This window comes from Pantherophis guttatus, chromosome 4 (genome assembly GCF_059756535.1).
Source record: "Pantherophis guttatus breed Tessera chromosome 4, ASM5975653v1, whole genome shotgun sequence".
NCBI classification, from domain to species: Eukaryota; Metazoa; Chordata; class Lepidosauria; order Squamata; family Colubridae; genus Pantherophis; species Pantherophis guttatus.
In genome coordinates, this window is record NC_142066.1 from 28,794,757 (window position 1) to 28,821,515 (window position 26,759).

Here is a 26,759-nt window from a genome sequence, read left to right on the forward strand (position 1 = left end):
AAACATGCATAGGCATAAAGCTTTCACTTTAATGCACTTATTTTAAAAAGTACAGCAGCTTCAGGAATGAAAGTATGAACAAGCATTTGAAGTAGAGCTTTTTGGAAATTCGGTTATTATATGTGGTATACAATATTAATCTAGCCATTCCCCCTTATGAATAGATAGACTTTCTTTCTGTTTTTTGTGCCACTTGCATTCTTGAGTCCAGATTGAAACATTGTTGGGTTGTGGGCAGTGGTGGGATTCAGCCAGTTTGCACCACTTCGGGAGAACCAATTGTTAACTTTCTGAGCAGTTTGGCAAACTGGTTGTTGGAAGAAATCATTAGGGCAGAGAATCAGTTGTTAAATTACCTCAATCCCACAACTGGTTGTGGGGATTATATATTAAGCAGCCCAGAGGTTTTGGTAACAAAAGCATTAAATGTCCTTCAAAATATTACACGTATTCTGATGGGGAGGGGGTCACGGTCACCCTATGACCAGCCAGATGGAGAATCAGAAAATTCAGCTTCATAAACAAGTGGTTCAGGAGAAGAAAGGTTGACCTGAGCACACACAAAAAAACTAACGCAGTCCTAGGCTACATCAAGAGAGGAATAGAATCAAGATCACGTGACGTGTTACTTCCACTTTATAAAGCTTTGGTAACACCACACATGGAATACTGCATCCAGTTTTGGTCACCATAATATCAAAAAGATGTTGATACTCTAGAATGAGTGCCGAAAAGAGCAACAAAAGTGATTAAGGGACTGGAGGTTAAAACATAAAATGAACAGTTGCAGGAACTGGGTATATCTAGTCTAATGAAGAGAAGGACTAGGAGTGACTTAAGACTAGTCTTCCAATATTTGAGGGGCTGCCATGGAGAAGAGTGGATTGACTTACTTGACAAGAAATAATGGTGAAAACTTGTTAAAGAGAGATCCAACCTAGGAGAAATTTCCTGTTAGTGAGAAGAATTTATCAATTAACACCTTTCTTCCAGAAGTTGTGGAGGAAAACCATTTGTCCAGAATTGCATAGAGTCTCCTACTTGAGCAGGGCGTTGGACTAGACCTATGTTATGGATGTGTTCTTACTGTTAGAATGTGTAAACCACAACAGGATGAAAGATCTGAGCAGGGTAGGTTTGGTCTGAGCAAGACCAAAAATGCAATGAATATCGGTATTGATTTATTGAATGAAGCAGGGAAGTGAGGTAGCTGAAGGAAATAAGGACTGGTTTATAGGTGTAAGATTGTTTTACCTTACAGATGATGGTTAGCTCTTTGGGATAAAAACATCTGAAATTCAGCTCCTTGTAGTGAGGAACAAGAAACTACTATTCTCAATGTGGTAACCTCAGGGGTGAAATCTACTTACCTTATCGGTTCGGAAGTATGCACTCTGCGCGCACGAGCGTGTCACAAGCATGCTTGGACCCTTTGCACATGCGCAGAAGGTCAAAAACAGGTTACTTCCTGTTACTACTCCAGGAAGTAACGATGTCCAGGCGGGTGGGCAGAGCCTTGCTCTGCGGCCGCTACCGGTTCTCCGAAACATGCGCTGCCGCTACTGGTAAGGCCGAACTGATAGCATTTCACCCCTGGGTGACCTGCTTAATGAACTTAATGATTTACAATTATAATTCTGCATTCAATTATGGTCATAAGTTGAGGACTAGGTGCGGTGTCTTTGTTTCTCTCTCTCTTTTTCCTTTTCCCCGCATCTTCTGAATTTTTCTTTTCTTTTTCCTTCTAGTTTCATTTGTATTGGTTTTTACTGCAGTATATTTACTAAAATCTTCAACAAATAATTATTTAAAAAGAACACAAAAAATAACTATCTTCAACAAAAGTTGTAGACAGATTATCCCCTCAGGCCAGGTTGTTAATAGAACCCCACCTGTATGGGGTTTAATTTAAAGATAACCTTTTAGGGGTCTTTGATTGATCGATTACTTTGTATTGATTACTTTGTATTGCCATTTTTATAATGTTCTGTTTTTTAATGTTGCTTTTTTTTGTAGCCACTAAGAGTCACAAGGGTGAGATGGACAACTATATAAAATCTATAATTAAGGACATTACCTGAATATATTTTTGGTTTGCAAACTAAAATCCACCTTTCTCAATTTCCAACCAATGTACGTATATGTGTATTTAGACTATAAATCTGAATATACGTAAATATGTAGCATTTTTATCTTACCACTTCATTAGTAAACAAGTAATATTTTTTGCTGTAGCTTTTTCCCTTGCTTCCCAGAATGTTCTTTGACCAATAATAATTTAGGAGTTTTTGGGACCCCAACAGATTTTGAATATTTATTTCATCATTGATCAAGCATGAATCAATATCACACAAAACAAGAACATATATAGACATTATTTTCTTCTACTATTTCTCATAATAGGGCATACAAGTAGGTGGTTTATTATCATTTTAATCATTAGAATATTTTATGAAATCATACCATACAAAAAAAAATCCTATTTTCTTCCACTGCTTTCAATATATATGGTAATTTTTGTTAAGTGACAAAAAGACCATAATTTACTTTATCATACCATTTTTTCTTAAGTGCTCCTGCTAGACCCACCAGTATTTTTTATTACAAATCCAGTTGCTATTAATAAAATGCTGTGTTTTTTACATATTTATGTTCTTACCAGAAAATAATGACAAAAGTCTAAGATGTTTTCTATATTTTTATTAGTAATTAATGCATTCTCTAGAAACGTCATATCCCCAAATAAACAGCCCTGTGCACTTAATTAGCGTGAAATTTTAACAGTGAGAGGGCAGTAACAATCAAGAAACATTCCAAAGATTTTTTTTTCTGAAAAGCTATAAAAGAGAAAGAATGGGTTTTCCCATATGCAATTCCATTTATCTTGAGATATTGCTTTTTTAAACATCTAATTTGCATGTTTGTTTGTTTTTAAAAAATATCTCCAATGAATGATTGCAATAAAGGTGTATAATTTTCTTGTCTTGAAGAATATCCTTCTGTACCATTAAGTTTTATGCATAAATTCAAATTCTATAAATTGTCCAGTTAAAGTGAATTAAAAATCCCTCATTTTTCATGGAAACCTCAACCCACATCCATTATAACCAGTTTAATGCAGTTCCTAATATAAAGTTTATAAATTCACCCAAACTGTAAAATTAACAGCAATAAAACCAAAAACAGAAAAAAATGTTTGGGAGATTAGATGAAAATAGTCCAGGACTGTTGGGTCTGGTAATGGCTTCCTGAGGTAGGGTGCACCACCAGAACCTTCAACGCAGGAGGAACTATTCCTCTCCCTCAAGAAGAGATATTTTACTGCATGAACTCAATCAAGGATCACTTCCCATGGGGGGTGGGGAGTGGGACACACGCATGGAACTAATAAACAGCTGATGGAATTGCCCAATCAGAAACCAATTCTGAGCAAATCCAAGCAATTTTATCTACCACAGAATATTCCTCATGATTGCCTGCAGATGAACCTATAGCTCATTCCCCCTCCACCACCACCACCAAAAGGACCTTAAACAGAGCCACTATTTATAAGTGCAATATAAATAAAAAAAATAACTGGATTTTGCCATTGTTATCACTTACAATGTAACAATGTAAGTCAACTCTTACTCCTGTTCTTCTATTTCAACTTTATAAAACGAAACAATTTTTATAAAAATATTTTATATCAGATGGCCCTTTCACTCACTTTTTCACTAATGTAATTTCAAACGGTCATTAAATGAATGGCTGTAAGTCAAAGACTATCTGTATCTTAATACTGTATATTCTACATACTCACTCATTTATATGGCTACCTATTTGCCAAGCAACTTTGGGCAGCTATTAAAGGTTTGAAAAGATGACCATAGGCCTCATGTAATTATAAAAAGTTCAGGTACCATTCAGGAGTGCTATTGACTTATGTTCGCTACCGGTTCGCAAATGTGAGCTTGCGCGCCTCCTACACGCATGCACATAGCCTTCTCCACGTGTGCAGAGGGTAAAAAATGGGACATGATGACATCCGGGCAGGTGGGCAGAGCCTCCCATTGCCGCCGCTACCGGATCGCACGATCCAGATAGAACCAGCTGAATTTCACCACTGGTACCATTCCATTCTACTGCTTGGAGGAAGAATCAGGTTTCCAGAGCGTTCTTAGAAACCAGCAGAGTTCAGGCCAACCAGATCTTGGGGAGAAAACAGTATTTTATAGAGCAAACGCTGGCAGAAAAATCACCCATGTTCATCCTAGGTTCCAAAAGAGGACACTTATGGGGCCCAGAGTGTGCCAGCCTTGCTGGATCTCTAGGATGGCAGAGAAGACTGCAGACAGATGCCACAGATATCTGGCGCCTTACATTGTACCCAGAAGCCATGTATAACCAATGTGACTTATGCAGTCATGAATGACATGGGCCTATTTGAATGTACACATACTTTACTCATACTACTAAATTCTGGAAAGGCTTTAGCTTCTGGGTGACTTTCAAGGTCAGTTCCATGTATGTTGCAACAATCCAAACAAGAATTATCTGAGGCATTAGTAACGATGAGTAGCAATGGTGGGTTGCCCTCGATTCGAACCAGTTCGCAAGAACCGGTAATAAAACCAGCGGGAGGCTCCGCCCACTACCCCGGATGTCATCATCGGTGATCTGTGCATGCGCAGAAGCAAGTCGTGTGCGCTTGCTTTGCTCGCGCTAGCACGATCCCATTGCAAACCGGTAGTAAAGATAAGTAGAACCCACCCCTGATGAGTAGCATCCCAAACCCCGCAACCCAGAAACAACTGCAATTGGTATACAGGATGAAGGACCTCCTAGAAACATCCAGCCCATGTTCTTCAACTAGGAGTCAAAAGTCTTACTAGGATCCCCAAATTGTTTCAATGAACCTAGGAAAATATCTGGCCTTCAAAGAGCCATATATAATTTTCATGTATTAAAGCTATATTGAAAAAATATATAAAGCCTATATAGTAAATCTATGACAAGTTGGGAGCACCTTTGTTATAAAAAAAAAGTTTTACATAAATCTTTACCATTATAGGCAGTCCTTGACTTACAATTACAAAGTTGGCTCAGCTTTCTATCTTCCCGAGGTCAGTAAAATGAGGAGCCAGATTGTTGGGGACAATGTACTGACTCTGTAAACCGCTTAGAGAGGGCTGTAAAGCACTGTGAAGCGGTATATAAGTCTAAGTGCTATTGCTATTGCTCGAATTAAGACTGGAACGTCATTTGCTAAGCGAGATTGTCATTAAGTGAGTCACACTTGATTTTATGACCTTTTTTGCCATGGTTGTGAAGTGAATCATGTAGTCATTGAATGAATCCCGCTTCCCCCCAAATTTGATCATGTGACTGTGGGAACACCGCGTAAGTGCAAGAACAGGCTGAAAATCACTTTTTTTCAGTGTTGACAGAATTTCAAATGGTCATTAAATGAATGGCTGTAAGTCGAGGACTACCTGCATCTTAATACTGTATTTTCTTATTTGACCCTCCATTTATTTTGACCTTCCATTATTAAAGGGACCATGAGCTTAAGCTGAAATGCTTTAAGATACAATCTGAAATTTGGAACATCCCATCCTCCTTCATGATGCTGTAAATATAGCAATATGTAAATATTGAGGCCATTTTGAACCTATACAAAATACCTCCTCTTAGTTATTGCTAATCTAAGCAATAGAATAGCTTTCCCCATTGATTATTTAAGACAAATGAATACTGTCTTTTCATTCCCACTTCTGGTCATCTTTGCCCTTTGGGGAGGGCTCCCATTGCTTTCCCAACCACATAGAAACTCACAGCCCCCACATGAACACAATAATGCACTGAGCTCCAATAGCGAATAGTACCCTCAAAGGTACGCAAGAGGAAACCTACACACACATAGTCATAAGCCCGCATCTTCAGGAACCAGTGTGCCCAGTCAGCACAGGCACGGCCAGAGGGGGAAAGATGCCTCAATAACCCGTCCTCCATGGCCTCCTCAGCTATGAGGCATAATGGAATGGTATGGAAACTGAGGTGATAGCCAGGGCGGAATCCATGCCAGTAGGCCGAGATACCCATAGTCCAGGCATACCTAAGAAGAAAAGGGTCTTGTCAGTCCTATCTTTTTATTATGCCAATTCATGCATCAATTTATCTCAGAATCCTTCCCATGTCCCACGATCATTTCTAACACTGTCGTGGCTGTTGTTAAATCTAGCTCAGTCTTTCCCAACCTACAAATCTGTTGGACTTCATCACCTAGAAGCCTCCAGTTAACGCTCCAAAACTCTTCAGGTTGACTTTAAAGATATGGGAATTGAAAATATAGGAAAAGGAGTGGCAAAGACTGTGGGAGGAGTCAAAAGAGGAATTAGCCTAGAGCCGTGATGGCGAACCTATGGCACGCATGCTACAGGTGGCACGCATAGCCATATCAGTGGGCATGTGAGCTCAGCTCTGGCGCACATGTGTGTGCCGGCCAGCTGATTTTCAGGCCTTCTGGGCCCACCAGAAGTTGGCAAATGGGCCTCCAGGGGGTGGGGAAGGCAGTTTTTGCCCTCCCCAGACTTCTAGAGAGGCTCTGGAGCCAAGAGAGAGAGAAAAACTGGGCCATTGTGTGCCGGGGGGGAGTGCGGAGGTGCATAAAATTATGGGTGTGGGCACATGCGCGCACGCCTCCCCAGCCCCCCACTCCTGGCACACGATGACAAAAAGGTTAGGCATCACTGGCCTAGAGTCTCTACATTCCCACAGACAGACTAAGTCGAACTCAGCTTGAATTCTGTTAACCCTTAACTAGCATCAAAATAGTACTATTTGTTAGTTGATTAGATTGCTGGGCATAGGCATGAGCAATAAATCAGCTTAACTGAAACTTAACATGTAGCTCGGTCTTTTATGCCTAACCCCTAAGTAGAAGGCATAAGGTTGGGAAATGATTATTTATGCAACTTTCATTCAAGCCCAAAGCACTTTGTGAGTTCTCTCAGGCCCAATTTGCTTTTCTGATTTCCCCTTTTTCAGTTACGGGTTGCTGCTTATGTCCCTTCCCAAATTTATCTAATTATCCACATTTTCCATGCATAGCCCACATTAACCAGTCCCCTCTACTTTATAATATCTCTGTCAACTACCTCATTTTTCATCCCCTTCATTCATAATATATTTATTTATTTATTTATTATTGTGACTTATATGCCGCCTTTCTCCCGAGGGACTCAAGGCGGCTTACAAAATGACAATTTCCAATACAAATCACAATAAAATAAAATTAAAATCAACACCCCAATTTAAAAGTTTAAAATTATAACAGTGTACATCCAAACGGATCAGTTGAGTTGACAGAAGAGCCACATCTTCAGCTCGCGACAGAAGGAAATGAGGTCGGGGGCTGTCCTGAGCTCGGTGGGCAATCCATTCCAGAGGGTCAGGGCTCCCACAGAGAATGCTCTCCTCCTGGGGGCCGTCAGCCAACATTGTTTGGCCGACGGCACCCTGAGGAGGCCCACTCTGTGAGAACACATGGGACGATGGGAGAGCGGCAGGAGATGGTCCTGCAAGTACCCTGGGCCTAAGCCATGAAGGGCTTTATAGGTAAGCACCAGCATCTTGAAATGAATCTGGAATGCCACCGGCAGCCAGTGCAGCTCACGCAGGAGAGGTGTTACATGGGAGTATCGAGAAACCCTCGTAATTACCCGCGCGGCTGCATTCTGGACTAGCTGAAGCCTCCGGACGCATCCCAAGGGCAGCCCCATGTAGAAGGTGTTACAGTAGTCCAACCTAGAGGTAACAAGGGCATGAGTGACCATGGCGAGGGCATCCCGGTCTAGAAAAGGGCGCAACTGGCGCACAAGACGCACCTGTGCGAAGGCCCCCCTGGGGCCTTTGCAACTGAAACCAATCCTCATCTTTTTGTGCTATATTTTTTATTGCTGCTTCCCACAATTCTCATTTGCATATTCATATCAGACCCAATTAGTCCCACAATCCTGCATTCCTTTTCCCCTTCAGATCTACATCATTGAAGAGCCTTCCTTGTTGGTCTTCAAAACAACCAATTACTGTCTAGAACAGTGATGGCTAACCTTTTTGCTGTTGCGTGCCAAAAGCGGGGAGAGCGCGTGGGGGGGGTTACACACATGTGTGCCCACACCCATAATTCAATGCACCCTGCGCCACGTGCATGTGTGACCCCCCCACATGCTCCCACCACATTTGGCACGTAATGGCACAGTGGGCCCGATAGGCCCATTTTTCACCCTCTCCAGGCTCCAGAGGCTTTCTTGGAGCCTGGGGAGGACGAAAATGGCCTTCCCCACCCACAGGCCGGAAATGGTCTGTTTCTGGACTTCTGGTGGGCCCGGAAGGCCCAAAAATCAGCTGGCCGTCATGCGCATGCACGCTGGAGCTGAGCTACGGTAATGCTCGTGTGCCCACCGATATGGCTCTGCGTGCCACCTGTGGCACACGTGCCATAGGTTCGTCATCACGGGTCTAGAACATTGCTTCTTAAACTTAGCAACTTTTAAAATATTTAAAAGGCTGGCTGGGGAATTCTGGAAGTTGAAGTCCACACGTTAAAGGTGTCAAATCTGAGAAATACTAGTCCAGAATTATCTTTTCTGTCTTCTCCATAAAACAGTTCTACAACAATGCACTTTATATCATACCTCACGTCCAGCTCTCGTTTGCCCCGAGTGTTCCATTATTTTAATCACGTGACTCACCTTATGACACGGGGAAGGAAAGGCACATTTTTGTAGGTGTATTGGTGTAACCACCATTGGACAGTCATGTTCCAACAGCGAATCCCCTCCTTCACCTTGATACAAAATTCTGTACCATATGGATCAATGTTTCTGATTGTCTCATAATCATATGCAACATTGGATGCTTCCCCGTCAGCTAATCTGCTTGTTAGAAAAAGAGAAAGAAAATTCTTTATATAGGTTTTTCACTCTGGAACTGACTGGAGCTATGCATTCTATGCTGGACTGACCACTTCAAAGACTCTCTTGAGTTAATACATATATTTTTAAAAACTGTCATTTGATTTAAATAGCTCACCTTCTGGATGGGAAAAGGGTGCAGACCTCTATATAAAATACCTACAGGCTTATAGTCCTCTGAACCAAGAAGGGGTCAACATTTTCATAAAATAGGAATTTTGTTCATTTATATCCTAAATCATCCTTTTATATCATTTATATCCTGCCTTTATTATTTTTTTATAAATAACTCAAGGTGGCAAACATATTGCCTAATATTGCCTAATATTATTATGGTTTGCCACCATATTGCCTAATATTGCATAATATTCCTTCCTCCTCCTATTTCCACCACATAACAATGCTGTGTGGTAAATTGGGCTGAGAGAGGGAGTGGCCCATTGTCCCTCAGCCGGATTTCATGCCTAAAGTGAAACTAGAACTCACAATCTCCTGGCTTGTACCCTGGTGCCTTAACCATGAATATAAAGAATGTTTTTCTAAATTTAGGATTCATTCACATATCCCTCCCCACAACTGCCCCGTGAAAATGTCTTGGGCATCTAAAGCATTATGACATGACCTCATGATTCAGTCTTCGTCATAAAATCCCCAATCCAAGAGCTCAGGCTGCATTTATCTGATCCACTTATTCATGCGGTATTTTCTGTCTTCTTTCAACATTGCCCACAAGGCAGATCAAATTCTGACCAGTGACGAAACCTCTGGATGTAAACACATGTCAAAACTCATATCCAGCGCCAGCCCAAATTAAGACAGGTGAATGTTTTTCCTGCCTGCACAAAATCCACCAGGACTAGTTAAGGAAAATACATTAGGGCCCCACCATTCACTGGTTTTAGTATCAGGAAGAACAGAAATCAGCAGATGGTGGAAAGCAAATAATGCTCATTTTGTGCCACAGCTGTCAGTATCTTTATTCTATTCAGGGAGTCCTCCTCCACCTGCAACCACAATTTCTGTTACTAAGCAAGGCAGGTGTTTAAATGATTCACACCTGATTTTGCAACCTTTTTTGCCACAGTTGTTAACTGAGTCACTGCAACTGTTAAGTGAATCACACCGTTGTTAACAAATCAACTTTCCCCCTTGGCTTTTCTTGTAAGAAGCTCCCTGAGAAGTCGCAAATGGCGACCACATGATCCCGAAACACTGCAATCATCAGCTGGTTGCCAAGCACCCAAATTTTGATCATGTGACTATGAGGATGCTGCAATGATCCTAAATGCAAGGACCAGTTGTAAGTCATTGTTTTCAGTGCTATTGTAACTTTAAATTGTTGCTAACGAATGGTTGTAAGTCAAGGACTGCCTGTACGGTTAGTCCTTGACTTAGGACCACAACTGAGCCCCAAATCTCCCATTACTAAACAAGGCAGGTAAGTGAGTTTTGATCCATTTTACCACCACGTTTAGAATAGAATAACAGAGTTGGAAGGGACCTTGGAGATCTTCTAGTCCAACCCCCTGCTTAGGCAGGAAACTCTACACCACTTCAGACAAATGGTTGTCCAATCTCTTCTAAAAAACTTCCAGTGTTGGAGCACTCACAACTTCTGGAGGAAGTTGTTCCACTGATTAACTGTTCTAACTGTCAGGAAATTTCTCCTTAGTTCTAAGTTGCTTCTCTCCCTGATTAGTTTCCACCCATTGCTTCTTGTTCTACCCTCAGGTGCTTTGGAGAATAGTTTGACTCCTTCTTTGTGGCAACCCCTGAGATATTGAAACAACTTTTTTTCACAGATGTTAAGTAAATGACTGCAGTTATTAATGAATCATGTGGTCGTTAAGCGAATATAACTTCTCCCATTAACTTTGCTTGTTGGAAGCTGGTTTGGAAGATTATAAATTACACATGACTCTCGGATAGGACAACGGTCACAAACACATGCCAGTTGCTAAGTGCCCGAATTTTGATCACATGACTATGGTTGTGGTGCAACGGTCATAAGTGTGAAAATTGGTCGTGAGCAGGGTGGATAAAAATCAATGATTTTTTTAAAAAAATCAAAAAAATCAGATTTTTTTGATTTAAATCGGATTTTTTTGATTTTTATCGAATTTATTTTAATAAAAAACTTTTGGGGTAAAAATCTATCGTAAGATAGTTTTCTATTTAAGATACATAAATAATTTAGTTTATTCAGCATGAAATGGAGCTTAGTTATGTAGCATGAGGCTGTATATTCTGCAACACTGGGACTATTGGTGAGTCAACAGTGGGTCAAAGGAGTAGCAGAGATGACAGTTGCTCTTTAAAAATTAAAATGAGTTGATTTAAATCAAGCCTTTTTACTAGTGATTTAAATAATGATTTAAATTGTGATTTAAATCAACTCGATTTAAATCAAATCCACCCTGGTCGTGAGTCACTTTTTTTTCATTGCCGTAGTATCTTCAGTAAATGAATGGATTCAAGGTCACGACTACCTGTAGTGGAAAAGGATTTTTTTTTTTTTTAGCCAAGGAAGAGAATGTGTTCTAAACTCACCGGATTAGAGATTCGTATTCCTCAGTCGGTCCTTTGCCTGGTTGTGACTTGGCACAAGTTGGATAAGCTCCAAGGCCAGCAGTGATGCAGGCGCTCTCAGCGCCATACCAGGTTACATAGTTACGCAGGCGGAAGACAAGGGAAACTGGTATCGTGTAGAAAAGACGGAAACAGAGCCCTTTTTCGTAGAAGGCAGCATTTTCCACATATTCAGGGGGCCAGATGTAGGAGACAGCCAAAAATGAGGTTGCAAAGACAGGTATCATAGCCAATCTGTAAAGCAGTGGCTTCCATGTAGGAACTTCAGAAGGATTGGGTTGATTCAACCAATCGTGATATGTACGATAGCGATAAAACAAACCTGGATTTTAAAAACACAGAAGAGAAAGCAATAAAACAAACCAAGACCAATGAGAGATATCTGTCTAAGACAGGAGTGGGCAATAAATAACTAATGATTTGCCAGCTCAGGAATTCTGGAAGTTGAAGTCCACAGGTCATCAAGTTGCCGTAATTGTCCATCCCTGGTGTAAGAGAATATGCACATTTTAATAATCTGGAATATTGTGGCTTTTTCCACAACATCAATTCCCTTAATTCAGAGCCAGTATCTTGGTTGGGTACAGTGGTGAAATCCACTTTTTTTTTACTACCGGTTCTGTGGGCATGGCTTGGTGGACATGGTGTAGCTTGCGTGGGCACAGCAGGGGAAGGATACTGCAAAATCTCCATTCCCACCCCACTCTGGGGCCAGCCAGTCATGGTATTTGCTGGTTCTCCGAACTACTCAAAATTTCTGCTACCGGTTCTCCAGAATCTGTCAGAACCTGCTGGATTTCACCCCTGGTTGGGTATTATGGGAAACATCATCCAACATATTTGGAGAGCTTTTATTTTGGAAAGACTGTATTAAAGCAGGATATGGTTTGGTAATTGGTATGGATTTCCTAACTGCACAACTCTATTTTTCTGAAGGATTTGGCAACAGAAACATAATCTCTACTATCTTAACTTTTTTCTATGCAATTCTCACAAAGCGGGGGCGGGGGGAAGCTACAAAGGTGAAAAATTAATGAAAGACATACAGACTAATACAGGGGTCTCTAACCGCCAGTCTGTTGACAGGCACCGGACTACAACATGCCAGGAACTGGGTCATGCAAACATGTGAAGCCCCATCCGTGTGATGCAGGCAGCATATGAAATCATGCTCCCTCCGGTTTGCGGAAAAATCTCTTTCCACGGAACTGGTCCCTGGTGCCCAAAAGGTTGGGGGCTGCTGGACTAGTAGAAATTATAGTCATTTTTTTTTCCTGATAAGCAAGGTAGTGTCCAACATATTTCTGTAAATATACAGGTAGTCCTTGATTTACAGCCAGTCGCTTACCTACCATTTGAAGTTACAATGGACTTCCCCAAAGCTACTTACAACCCATTTTCGAAGTTATAATGATCACGTACAAACACTCAGCCACATCAGCAGTGAAATTCAGTTGGCTCTATCCGGATCACGCAATTCGGTAGTGCCGGTGGCGGGAGGGTTCGCCCACCCACCCGGACATCATCACGTCCTGTTTTTGACCCTCTGCACATGCGCAGAAGGCTCTGTGTATGCATGGAGGAGTGCACACGCTCACATTTGCAAAATGGTAGCGAAGATAAGTGACTACCACCCCTGAGCCACATGATTCTGTTTGGGCACTTGGCAACTAGCTTATCTTTTCTGCTGTTTGCAATGTCCAGCTGAAAAGGCAAGCTAGTTGCCAAGTGAATAATAACTGGGCTTGTGTGTATGCAGCCATTGCTTAATGATGTGGCATTCACCTAACAACTGCTACAAAAAATGTTAAAAATTTGGATCTGGTTATGCCTCAACTTATGACTGCAATGATGATCATAATGGCTTAAATTATGGTCATAAGTTGAAAAGGACCTGTAATAGAGCCCACGCTTACATAGTAGGGGTGGGTTCTAAAATTTGTTACTACCTGTTCTGTGGGCGTGGCTTATTTTGTGGGCATGGCTTGTGGGGGTAATGTGACTGGGTGGGCGTGGCCAACTCTCTTTTTTTTTACTTTTAAAAGCATTTTTTCTACAGCCTTAAGAGGTTGCAGAAAAAAATGCTTTTAGAAACCTCTGACGATCAGCCAAGTCAGCTGGGATCACCAGAGGCTTTTAAAGGCATTTTTTTTCCCTACAACCTCTGCAGCCGAAGAGGTTGCAGAAAAAAAATGCTTTTAGAAGCTTCTGACAATCGGGCAAGTCAGCTGGGATCGCCAGAGGCTTTTAAAGGCATTTTTTTTCCTACAACCTATTCGGCTGAAGAGGTTGCAGAAAAAAATGCTTTTAAAAGCCTCTGAGATCCCAGTTGAGCCACGCGATCATTAGAGGCTTTTTTTTTTTAACTTTTAAAAGCATTTTTTCAGCTGAAGAGGTTGTAGAAAAAATGCTTTTAAAAGTTTTTTTTTTAAAAAAAGCCTCTGATGAGGTGGGTGGGGTAAGCGAGCAGCAACCGGGCCAGGGACTGGTTCGGGGGCATGGCCAGCCAATGTTATTACCGGTTCTTGCAAACCGGTGCGAACTGGGAGCAACCCAGCACTGTTACACAAACACGACACCAAAATCAACAGACAGCTGACATAAAAAGCAGACAAGAGGGCAAAGCTGGAATGGGCATTATTCTTTTTGACTTGCTCTGATCTCTTACCTTTTCCTTTAAAGAAAAGTCCTGTTACAAAGAATAACTCTTCAGCCCAGGATCTTCTCTTATTGATAAGAGAACAATAGAATAATAGAATTGGAAGGGACCTTGGAGGCCTAATCCAACCCCCTGCTCAAGCAGAAGACCCTAAGCCTAGAACATTCTGGACAAATCCCTGTTCAATCTCTTCCTAACAACCTCCAGGGATGGTGCACCCACAACTTCTGAAGGCAAGTTGTTCCACTGAATAATTGTTCTGTCTTCTTCATTCTAGGTGGAATCTCTCTTTGATAAGTTTCCATCCATACTTATCTTGCCTCAGATGCTTTGGAGAATAGTTTGTCCCTCTCTTCTTTTTGATAGCCCCTGATATATTGATGCTTATATATATATATGTAGTGAAAAAGTACCAACATTTTAAAATGTTTATAAACCCACCATTCATAAGGCTGTCAAAAGAAAAGTGCATCACAGGGATTTGTACCTGTAGACATAGTTCACTTTCTATTAGGTAGTTCACCTACCTGTCATAAGTCCCACATAGCAGTAACTGTAGCACATTATCTCTGGCAGTCCAGGTGTTTCAGAAATCACGCCAATCGCTGGAGACTTGATACCTGATGTCACTTCCTGTTCCTTCACCTTAATGAATTCTTGCACTTCATTGGCTATGCTCACCATCTGGAGACATCAATTAAAATACAGGAGGAAGGACTTACTTCCTCTTAACCCAAGAACTCTCCCTGCCCTTAACCAACCACAGTTTAGTGCCAGCTACCTTGAGGGTGAGCAAAAGTTGCACAGATTTGGTCAAATGTGTTGTCTGGGGAAACTTGAAGGAAGTAAATTTGTGGAAAAAGAGCAGGTATGAAAACGTCCATCCTAATGTCAGAGAGCAGGAATGCCTATTTTAAAAAAGAGAACATATAATGGTTAAGAAATCATCCACATCATAATTTCATGCATATATATGCCTCTGTTCTTGTATTCACCTCTATTCTAACCAAACATGCATTTCCATATTGTTGAGGTGGAGTTCACACTTGAACTACACTATAATGTGCATTGTTTGGTTTTGATTTAGCATGGTAATGTGCTTAGGGTCACATATGAACAAGGCTGCAAAGTATGGGGAAAAGGGTCGGGAACTTTCTAGATACACACAGGTGCACATAGTTATCCTGTAGCAATTCATATAATGATCTCAGCTTAACAAAGCACACACACACACACACACACATTCGACTTGCAACAGTTCATTTAGTGACCATTCAAAGTTACAACATCACTGAAACAAGTGACTTATGACTATTTTTCACATTTACAATTGTTGCAGCATCCCGGTTGTCACGTGATCAAAATTCAGACAGTTAGCAACTGACTCACATTTATGACGATTGTGTTGTATCCTAGGATCATGTGATCATCTTTTGCAACTTTCTGACTAAGTCAAACCAGATTCACTTAACAACTGTATTACTAACTTAACAGCTACAATGATTCACTTACAACTGTGTCAAGAAAAGTCATAAAATGGGGCAAAATTCACTTAACAAATTTCTCATTTAGCAACATAAATTCTGGGCTCAATTGTGGTCATAAATTGAAGACTACCTGCATATGTATATACAATTTCACAACAGCTTTTTATAGGGTCTGATCTGTTTCTTTACCTCTTTCCCATGGATTATTTCTATGCTTTCACTTCTAACTTCACTTTTATGCTAGGAAGAGAACAGGAAGAGGGAAAAGTAACCCTTTTTTTGAGCTTTTGGCATGCCAGACCCTTTGTTAAGCTGCTCTTGCTGACATCTGGGCCTCTTTTCCAAAATCTGCAGTTCTTTCTGCCAGCTCCTTTGCTCAGCAGATCTCTATTTTGGGCTTTGTGTGATCCTGCTGGATTTCCAACTTTCCTCTCTCCTTCTTGATACATACAGTACACCGGCCCACACCATACAAAAACAACTTTAGGAATTCCCAATAATTCTTCCTCCTCCACTACTTAATGCTTTCTTATAGATTTATAGAAGTGAGCAAGGTGTTTAATTAGATGCTAAGCTAGTTACTGTCCATAGGACACTGAGCCTGATTTTGCCCCTCTCCTCCAGCCAAGATCCTTTAACCATTGTGCCTACTGCATCATCCCAAATTCATCATGTCAGCCTTTCCAGATAAACCAGACAGGAAACACAACTAGAAACTAATTCTACTTTATTGCAAGGCTATATTAACAGAATTGTGCAAGTGTGAAAGTGTAATTTCTCATTACCACTTTTAACTACTTGGTCCATTAAGATGAGAGCTTCCTGAAGACTTCCAGTTTGGCATCGCGGTGAGACTGTTGGAGATAGCAGGGCTCCACGGATCCCGGCTGATTCTCCAATAGGAGGCTCTAAGGGGCCAAAATCACCCTGGAGGGGTGACGAAGAAAGAAGGGATTCCTTGTCAATCGCTGGAGAGCAGCGGCTATCCTGCTTGATCCAAGGCTTCCTCCTGATCAACAGAGAAGAGAGATGGCCATTATGGCCAGAATGAAGCTGGGGCAACCAAAGAAGAAATGAGCTGGGGCAGTGTGTGAACAGGGGATTGGAACTGGATGAAACAATTTTCAATTTCTTTATTAGAGACCCACCCTAAATAAAAGAATTTTTGAAAGACTCCAAAGCGCAAAAAGTGGCAAATTAACACACAAAGATAAAAGTATAGACCCAAAAGAGAAACAAAATTTTAATGGAAGAATATGAAGTTTTAAAATATAGAAAGACTGAACTGGAATTTGTAGTGCTGTGAAAAGTGATTTTAATTTGTTGGAAATATTGTTTGGCTGCTGGAAGAAACTGTTTAAAGAAAATGCTTTTTTTGTTGAACTGTGAACCAGCTGTTAGAGCTTTTGCCTCCTTTTGGTACTGAAACTTAGAGTTGGGACACCATATTACTATATAGTTGAAAAGGACTTTGTGGGGAGGGGAGTCAGGCTTGATAAAAAAGAAAGGAAAGTCAGGACTGATAAGAGGAGAAACAAAGTGAAAGGCAAACAACATCTGGAAGGCCATTTTTTTGCTTTTCCTTTTCTATCAACTTGTTTCTTGGCACCTTGGGAGTAACTGGTGAGCCTTTTGAAACTTTTCAAAGTAGTATGGATTATAAACAAGAGGAATTGCCTTTGAAACTGAACACTTGAATCTGTGAATTAAAGAGACATGGGGAAATTTGGTGGGCCATTCTGGATTACAAATACTATTCGATAGAATATTTTACGAGGCGAAAGAAGAAAATTTAAATAAGACCTACAAATTTGAATAATTCAGAGGGAGCAAAACAACAGACTTTGAGGACTATAAATACTGTGGAATTTAAGGAACAGTTCAGGGACTGAGCAAATTCTTCTAATATTGGCTTTTTGGTGTTTTTTGGACACTCGGGACACTGGGATCTGGATGGATTACTGAGTAACTTTTAGCCCATTAAAATAAAGTAAAATGTTACAGCAAGGAAGAACAAATACATCCCAAATAGAAATACTATTAATGCTTCAAAGTATTCAGGAAGCTATGACAAGGAACCATAGGGAGATGATGGAACTGATGCACGATACAGATATAAGACCAGGAAATCTCCAGCAAATGATAATGAAAAATGAACAAAAAATTCAGATAATAGAGGAGAATTCAGAAGTAGAGGAAAGAATAGAGGAGATAAATCAACAAATTACACAAGTAGATTAAGATACAGAAGAAATAGTAATTTTTTTTAAAAAATAAAACAGGTAGATTATTTCTCAAGAGGCCAAAATGTAGAAGAGAGCAAAGAGAAAGATCCCCAGAAGGATGAAAGAATTATTGATGTGTGTTTTAGAGAGTAGACAGTGAGAGGCAGATGTGGAAGCAGAGGAAATATTTAGACTAAATATGAGTGATGTAAAGGGATACAAGATCCCAAGGAAGGAGCATGGAAGATTGATCAAAAAGTCAGTAAGAGTTGAAATACTAAAAAGGGCAAGAGATGATGGATAGATACAGAATACCTCTTAATATGGGATTTGTCTTACTAAAGATTAGAAAATAGAGTTGGAAATTAGAAATTGGGAAAATGTTATTATGCATACTATCACATAAATTACTATAATTACTATATATATGTAAATGTTAGAAATTGAAAGACTACTACTATGTATGCTTAAATGGTAAAGGGTAAGAGATGAAAATAAAGGGATGCGGTGGCTCAGTGGCTAAAACACTGAGCTTGTCGATCAGAAGGTCGGTAGTTCAGCGGTTCAAATCCCTAGTGCTGTGTAATAGGGTGAGCTCCCGTTACTTGTCCCAGCTTCTGCCATCCTAGCAGTTCGAAAGCACATAAAAAATGCAAGTAGGAAAATAGGGACCACTTTAGGTGGGAAGGTAACAGCGTTCTGTGCGCCTTTGGCATTTAGTCATGCCAGCCACATGACCATGGAGACGTCTTCGGACAGCGCTGGCTCTTCAGCTTTGAAATGGAGATGAGTGCTAGATTCGGGAACGACTAGCACTTATGTGCGAGAGGAACCTTTACCGTTACCTTTTAAGAGATGATGGATAGATACATAATACTTCTTAATATGGGAATTGTTGTATTAGGGGTTAGAAGAAAGAGGTAGAAACTAGAAATTGGGAAAACAATACTATGTACACTGCTACAAAATATAATACATTATAAGTACAATGTATATGTAAATCTTAGAAGTTGAAGAATTACTATCATGTATACCTAAACAGTATTATTATTATTAATGTATAAAGTAAATTGACCCAGACAATGTACTGTTCACCAATAAGCACTCATATATGTTAAAGAAAAAAAACCATTAAAAAATCATAAAAAGAAAAAAGATGAGAGTTTTCTAAGTATTTTTTTCCCTGACTACTAAGCCACTGGGGGCTCCTGCCTCTCTTCTCTGATGGTTTCCTAGGCACCATTTCTTCTCTTCATTTCCCAAGGTCATCCACACATCCCAATACATCAACTCATCCTGCAACATAGGCCCATATCTAAAGAGCTCACCATTCCTAAAGAACTAATGTTTCCTTCTCCATAATCCCTGCCTATATGTTTCTCAGGCTCTCTACTAATTTAATTTAGGCTTTAGAACTAGAAGCATTGGGAAGTCAAATATCATTTTGCTTTGGAGATTCAGTTCATTTTCCTACAGCTGCCCTGCATACTACTCTTCTCTTCAGACTTCCAAAACCTTCAAAACTTCTCTGACTTTCAGACACAAACACCAAAAACACACAGCTCCCTGCAACATTTTGCCTAATTAGATGGGGGTTTTTTGGTCCATTTACTTTGGTGAGATTTTGATGATAATCCATGTCCCCATGATGGTGACAAAGGAATGAATGGTGTGGATGCCACAAGCAGCCAGTGTAAGTCCAAGGCCCACGGCAGCTGCCCCATATTTCTTGAACTTCAATCCTACAGAAAAAGAAAGGAAAAGAATTTAAGGCTGTGAGTGTGGAAATTTGAAACTTGGTAACAGCCAGATTTGTGCAACAAGTTTATTTTAACAACTTTTGGTTTCTCTGAGTGGCTTAGCTTGCTGGGAAACTCAGAGAGTTTGATTACTTTATGATTCAGTAATTCATTTTCAGGGAAAATGTGTTAAATCACTAGCTATGTACTGACAGAAGAAAAGATTTGTAGCTCAGGGTTGAACTGTAGAATCCTTGGTGTTCTCTGAGATTGATGGTTTTCTTGCAGAAGTTTTATTACCAAACTATGTAACATCATCAGCGCTGGTAATGAAATGTCTTCAAGAAAGCCACCAAGCTCAAAGAGCACCAAGGACCCCACCCTAACCAAATTAAAGCCATAATCTTTAAAAATCAGAGACTGCAGAATTCATAGGGAGAGATTTTGGCCATCCTCATTCTTCAGCATCTCCTTTTAAAACAATCCGATTATCTGGGATGGAAAAAAATATCACCAAGTTCTGACTATCTACCACTAAATTCAAGATTAAGGCCAATAGGGTGGTCTCACATGTTATATCAAATGATAATATGACTCTGGCTAGAATGATATGAAATGCAGACATTATGGCCTGTGAATCACGCTTTATGATTTAGCTTTAGGTGGCTTATTCAAAAACTTTGACATAAGAAAGCTTTGCATAATGTGTAAGCATCCTCACTGTGGTTTAATTAGCAAGCCATGGCTAAAACAAGTCTTTGCTGAACACAAATAAATCTGGCCACACTCTAGTCTTTATCTGGAATTCTTCTTATTTCACTTACTTATTTCAGACTTTATCTGGAATTCTTTTTTTTTTTTATCCCAAAACCAGATGCATCTCAAATCCCCATCTTTTAAGCTTCTGTATCGTGGGAAAACTCCTCTTTCAGGCTCTCTCCAATCAGCCCTTGAAAGTCACCAAGCTGGCCCCAAACCCAGGAGAGTTTCCAATGAAGACCATAGCTGTCTTAGCACTTACCCCTTTTCTTGAAGATGAAGCCAATGGGAATTGGGGCAAACATGAACACTGTATAAACAACCCCGACGGACGAAATTGTATCTGCCAAAAGATTCAGAGTGAAGCTAGTTACAGCAAGAAATTGTGAAAGTGCTACCATAGACAGGTCACCATGCGACATGGCGCTCCCATGTAACACCTCTCCTGCGCGAGCTGCACTGGCTCCCGGTGGTCTTCCGGATGCGCTTCAAGGTTTTGGTTACCACCTTTAAAGCGCTCCATGGCTTAGGACCTGGTTATCTACGGGACCGCCTACTACCACCAATAGCCTCCCACCGGCCAGTACGCTCTCATAGAGAGGGACTCCTCCGGGTGCTGTCAGCCAAACAGTGTCAACTGGCGGCCCCTAGGGGGAGAGCCTTCTCTGTGGGGGCACCTACCATCTGGAATGAGCTCCCCCCGGAGATAAGGAGGATCCCAGATCTGCGCACCTTCCGCCGCGCTGTGAAGACCTTCCTATTCCATCAGGCGGGCTTGGCCTAATCTCTTCCCTTTTTAAATATGTAAATTTTAATCTGTTTTTAAATTATTGGGGTGTTTTAATCTGTCTGGGCCAAAATGATTTAATTTGATTTTATTTGGTTTTTAAATTTTTTGTATCTATGTATTTTATTGTTTGGCTGTTCACCGCCCTGAGTCCTTCGGGAGTAGGGCGGTATACAAATCAAATAAACTAAACTAAACCATAAACCAGAGGTCTTCAAACTTGGCAGCTTTAAGACTTGTGGAGCATAGCTGGCTGGAGAATTCTGGGAGTTGAAGTCCACAAGTCTTAAAGCTGCCAAGTTTGAAGACCTCTGCCATAAACCATATTATCAGCCTTAAAGATGATTTTGATGAAGTGGAAAATATGATGTGATCCAGCAGTTTTGGATCACAGACAGGCATGATACAGATGTGTAAAGCAAGGAGGTTAGGGAGGTCTTGCATCCAATGATTCGGATCTTGATGCAAGGATAAGGGGCTATTATTTTAATGCAATTATACACAATAGAATCAAAGAGCCATGCTGCCCTCCCCCTCAAAAAAATTGAAACACAGTGTGTGGTTACTTTAATCTGTGACCACTAGATGTAATTATGAGCTACAGATTTTGATAATTTTTAAAGTGAGTTAATGAGTCTCTGTCACTCTGAATTTGGTTCTAGGTTAGCCATGCTTCCATCCATGTTTTTCTTGACAATTCTAAGAAAGGAGTTGCCTTCATCTACTTCTCAGATGATCTTCAACTTCCCCAACTTTAAACTTTGAGTTGGAGAACAGAATAACAGAGTTGGAAGACAGCTTGGCTGTCTCAGGAATTCTGGGAGTTGAAGTCCACAGGTTGTAAAAGGGCCACAGTTGCCCACCCCTGTTCTAGTCCAATCCCGGGCTGAAGCAAGAAACCCTGCAGGAAACACTATTTCCGACAAATACCAAGACCGAGTGGCTGTGGCTTCCGGCGTCCCGATATAGCCAGCTGACGCCATCGCTGGCTATTGGGGGCGAATCACTCGCCCCCACGGAGAGGGCTCGTAACTTGGGCGTCCTCCTGGACGCACGGCTGTCGTTAGAAGATCATTTGGCGGCCGTGGCCAGGGGGGCTTTTTATCAGGTCCGCCTGATACGCCAGTTGCGCCCCTTTCTAGATCGGGACTCCCTATGCACAGTCACTCAGGCACTCGTCACTTCCCGCCTGGACTACTGCAACGCTCTCTACATGGGGCTCCCCCTGGGGTGCACCTGGAGGCTCCAGCTGGTCCAGAACACGGCCGCGCGGGGGATTTTGGGGGCGACGAGGCGCTCCCACGTGACACCTCTCCTGCGCGAGCTGCACTGGCTCCCGGTGGTCTTCCGGGTGCGCTTCAAGGTGTTGGTGACCACCTTTAAAGCGCTCCATGGCTTAGGGCCGGGGTACTTACGAGACCGCCTTCTGCCACCAATAGCCTCCCACCGGCCAGTACGCTCGCACAGAGTGGGCCTCCTCAGGGTGCCGTCCGCCAGACAATGTCGGCTGGCGACCCCCAGGGGGAGAGCCTTCTCTGTGGCGGCGCCCGCCCTCTGGAACAACCTCCCCCCAGAGCTACGTACAATAACAGACCTCCGGATTTTTCGTCGGGCCCTAAAAACCCATTTATTTCAACTAGCTGGGTTGGCTTGAGTCAAATTTTAAACGGATTTTAAATTGGAATGTTTTAATTACGGCCAAAATTATTTAATTATTTTAAACAGTTTTTAGATTTTGTATGTTTTGTATGTATGTCTTGTTTTTACTTTGGCTGTTCACCGCCCTGAGTCCTACATTGGAGAAGGGCGGTATAGAAATTTAAACAAATAAATAAATAAATAAATAAATGGTTGTGCAATCTCTTGTTAAAAACTTCCAGTGTTGGAACAGCCACAACTTCTGGAGGAAAGTTGTTCCACAAATTAATTGTTCTAACTGTCAGGAAATTTCTCCTTAGTTTTAAGTTGCTTCTTGATTGGTTTCCACCCATTGCTTCATGTCCTGTCTTCTTAAAGTGCTTTGGAGAATAGCTTCACTCCCTCTTTATTGGAACTGTGCTATCATGTCACCCCTAGTCCTTCTTTTCATTAAACTAGACATATACCCCATACATCTATTAGAGAGAACATTATAGAGCAGTGTTTTCCAACCTTGACAACTTTAAGATATGTGGACTTCAATTCTCAGAATTATTCTGTTAGAAATGTTATGAGGAGTGAAGGTCAGGAAGAGAGGCGAACAGCTAAAAAGGAAAAGAATGCAGCTAATTCAAAGCTAATTGCCAAAAGCAGAGTTTGTGAGGGTTACAAGTTAAGCAGATTTCAAGAGAGCAGACATGATTGAAGTCTCCTCCTGCAGCTTATGGAAATATGCTGTCCCACCCTGGCTACACTCCAGGTTTGTCTGTGAACAAATATTTTTCCTCTTGGCCTCACTGCCTTTTGCAGCTGGAATGATAGAGAGCATTCTGAAGAGGTGGATGGCATTGTCAGGAAGGGTCAATAATTTTTCTTTTGGGAAATGGTGCAGGATGCTGCAAATGGCTGTCATTGTGGGCTGATTGCCAAAATGTGGTCATGTGACGGAGGGAGACATCCTGGCCATTTAAACTTCAGAACTGGATCAGAAGTACCTTTTTTTTTTTTTTTGGCGAGGGGTGAGTGTTCCATGGTAACTTTGAATGGTTGCTAAGCGACTGATCATAAGTCATTGACTCCCTGTAATTACTGATTTATTTATTAGTCCAATGTTTCTCAACCTCAGCAACTTTTAAATGTGTAGAGAATTCTGGGAGTTGAAGTTCATACATCTTAAAGTTGCAAAGTGTGAGAAACATTGCACTGACCAGATTGTTTGCCTATCCAAAAATGAGGCAATGAATAGCCAAGGAAAAGGAACCCATTTTAAAATGCCTCCCACTTCACAGACCAATTTATGTGGATTATAAAGACTCTCAAGCTATACTCAAACTATCCCAAGTGATTTTTTTCATGAACAGCTGGAGAATTACAGATAGTCCTCGACTTACGGCCACAACTGAGCCCAAAATTTATGTTGCTAAGTGAGACAGTTCTCAAGTGAGTTTTGTTCCATTTTCTTGCCACAATTGTTCAGTGAATCACTGCAGTTGCTAAGGTAGTAACACAGGCTGTTAAGTGAATCTGGTTTCCCCATTGATTTTGCTTGCCAGAAGGTTGCAAAAGGGGATTTTATGAACGCAGGACACTACAGCTGTCATAGATATGAGTCAGTTGCCAAGCGTCTGAATTTTAATCCCATGACCATGGAGATGCTGAAATGGTTGCAAGTGTGGAAAATGGTCATAAGTCACTTTCTTCAGTGCCGTTGTAAACGAACTGTTGTAAGCCGAGGATTACCTGTACAGAATGATCCAACCAAAGGAATTCATCTCAAACTAACCCAGATTGAACAGAGAGAAGTCAATATCTGACTTGGAGGAAAACAAATTCTTCACATATACCCTACTTCCTTCCTGGAACTTTCAAGAAACACCTGGCATCTAAATGCTTGTACTGTATCACCATGGCTATTTTTATTTCCAAATGTTCTTGCAGAGTCACTTTCACTTTCTAATTCCTGTAAGCAGTGCTAAACAACCTGAAGTCCTGAATCAGCACATAACCCCTTTAATCAAGCATCAAATTTCAGCAAGAAAACCATGAGCCCATATATATAGGCATTTTGTGTTATTTTTAAGAGATGATAAGTTACTAAAATTGTTTAATAACTTGTTGGGATGAAGGTGGGAAGTCAGTCATGTCTTTATTTTTTTTCTTTTTGTTTACTATATTCTTTTCAATTCCCCTATTCTTTTTGGTACCTTCTAGTGTTTCTTTTTATTCTTTTACTGTTCTAATTATAATCTTTAATAAAATTACTATAAAAGCAGCATAGTTAGAGCTTCTCAAACTTTCTTAGCTCTAATCCCTTAGATAAGGTAAAATGGGGCGAAACTCACTTACCCAATGTCTCACTTAAGAACTAAATTTTAGGGCTCAACTGTGGTGGTATGTCTAGGACTATATGTATATAGTACTAGAAGCCATACCAAGTCATCGACCAGTCAGCTCCAATAATTCCTTTCAAAATGAAGAGTTAATAGGCTATATATATATATATATATATATATATATATATATATATATATATATATATATATGTAAAAAGTTATATATATACCCTATGCAATGTCCATCTTTCATACTTTGTTAAGCCACTAGGATTGCCAACTTCAGCTGAGGCCAGTTCTGGAGATTTGCCAGAGCCCTGTAGGCCTCAAATAACTCAAATAACAAAACAGAAAGTGAGAATGGAAGCATGGACAAAAGTGAAAGTGATATTTTCATCAATGCCCAAAGGTCAAACAAGAATGTAAGTACAAATAAAATATGAAAATGATAGTAACTAATGTTATGCAATGGAGATGATGGAAACCAGTGGTGGGTTGCTCCCGGTTTGCCCCAGTTCAGGCAAACCGGTAGCGGCGGCGGCAGGCGGCTCCGCCCACCCAGACATCATCAAAAACCCTCTGCGCATGTGCAGAAGTGCCACATGCTCGCTTGGAAACCAAACAAAGTGCAGATTAATCTACTCATTTTTTCAAGGCTGCATAAATAGTCTTCATGCAAACTTTGGCAACAGACATCTTCCTTCACCCAAAACTCCCTTTCAGCCTCAGCCCCCCCCACCCCATGCTCAATTAAAGGTGGTAGGGGTGGAAGGAAAATTATTCAGTGTCAACTCCCTAAATTTTTTTTATTTATCCCAGCTCTTAAACCTCCTTATTAGCATTCAGTGTGTTATTACTCTTCCTGGGAGAGAAAGGGAGGGTAACAGAAGGAATGTTACATATAAGCAACCAAAAGACAGAAGATAAGTGCATTGGCAGTTTATCATAGACAGGGGAAACTAAATTCAAGTGGTAAAAAGCTCAAGAAGAAATAATTCAATTCCAAAAGTTTCTGCCTTAATATGCTCAGGAGGTTGGGAAGCTCTAAGCTCTACTTTCTAAGACTCTGTATCTAGCCTCAAAGTAGCACTAGACTCAACACTTACAATCCAAATTACTTAAATTGTTGCTTCCCGATCTTGCCCTATTGTGTGGGACCCCAGCTTAATGTTACTGCTGCTACAATTACTGTAGCATCTTCTTCCTTTAGTTTATGGCAATCGGTTGGAATGAGTAGCAATCAGGGTCACCCCCACAAAAAGCCAGCAAAGCTAAACCCAGCCACTCGGTTTTCTTGCTCACCTTCTGTCAAATGGCGCCACAAATTTGACCACGCGTTGCCCATCTTTGCAGTGTGGATTACGGGTGACTGGCCGGATCGCGAGCGTGAACACAGCCACCTCCTGCCAAAGTTTACTTAGAAAGCGATTTTTATTTAGCATAGGGGAGGAGAGAAGGGAGGGACTGCAACCACAGGGCGTGTCGTCTATTTTTCCGATTCTGGTCGTGAACTCAGTCCGGAAAAGCAAAGAACGGGAACAGGCTAGCTCAGGGTTCTCCAACCTTGGCAACTTTAAGACTTGTGA

General features: G+C 41.0%; 1 protein-coding gene across 2 annotated transcripts; it reads right to left on the reverse strand.

Moving 5' to 3' along the window:
• Nucleotides 1-2,685: 2,685 nt before the first annotated feature.
• On the reverse strand, nt 2,686-26,757 carry LOC117666689 (membrane-bound acylglycerophosphatidylinositol O-acyltransferase mboat7-like). 2 transcript variants are annotated; one of them, XM_034419481.3, is made up of 8 exons: nt 26,476-26,757; nt 20,678-20,758; nt 19,530-19,659; nt 14,987-15,113; nt 14,733-14,889; nt 11,508-11,868; nt 8,736-8,918; nt 2,686-6,097 (listed from the first exon to the last, which is right to left on the reverse strand). In XM_034419481.3, the coding sequence occupies exons 1-8, from the start codon at nt 26,516-26,518 to the stop codon at nt 5,761-5,763; spliced, it is 1,419 nt and encodes a 472-aa protein (XP_034275372.1). In that variant the 5' UTR covers nt 26,519-26,757; the 3' UTR covers nt 2,686-5,760. The 2 variants fall into 2 exon arrangements, with proteins under 2 accessions (XP_034275372.1, XP_034275371.1); XM_034419480.3 differs by having other exon boundaries at nt 8,736-8,921.
• Nucleotides 26,758-26,759: the final 2 nt, after the last annotated feature.

Bases quoted from the DNA above. Each gene is read 5' to 3' on its own strand.
- LOC117666689 (XM_034419480.3), bottom strand. From the start codon at position 26,518: ATGGGCAACGCGTGGTCAAATTTGTGGCGCCATTTGACAGAAG. The intron at 20,759-26,475 runs GTGAGCAAGAAA...ATCTTTTGGCAG, and splicing joins GTGGCGCCATTTGACAGAAG to ATACAATTTCGTCCGTCGGG. The intron at 15,114-19,529 runs GTAAATGGACCA...TTTTTAAAATAG, and splicing joins ATCATCAAAATCTCACCAAA to GCATTCCTGCTCTCTGACAT.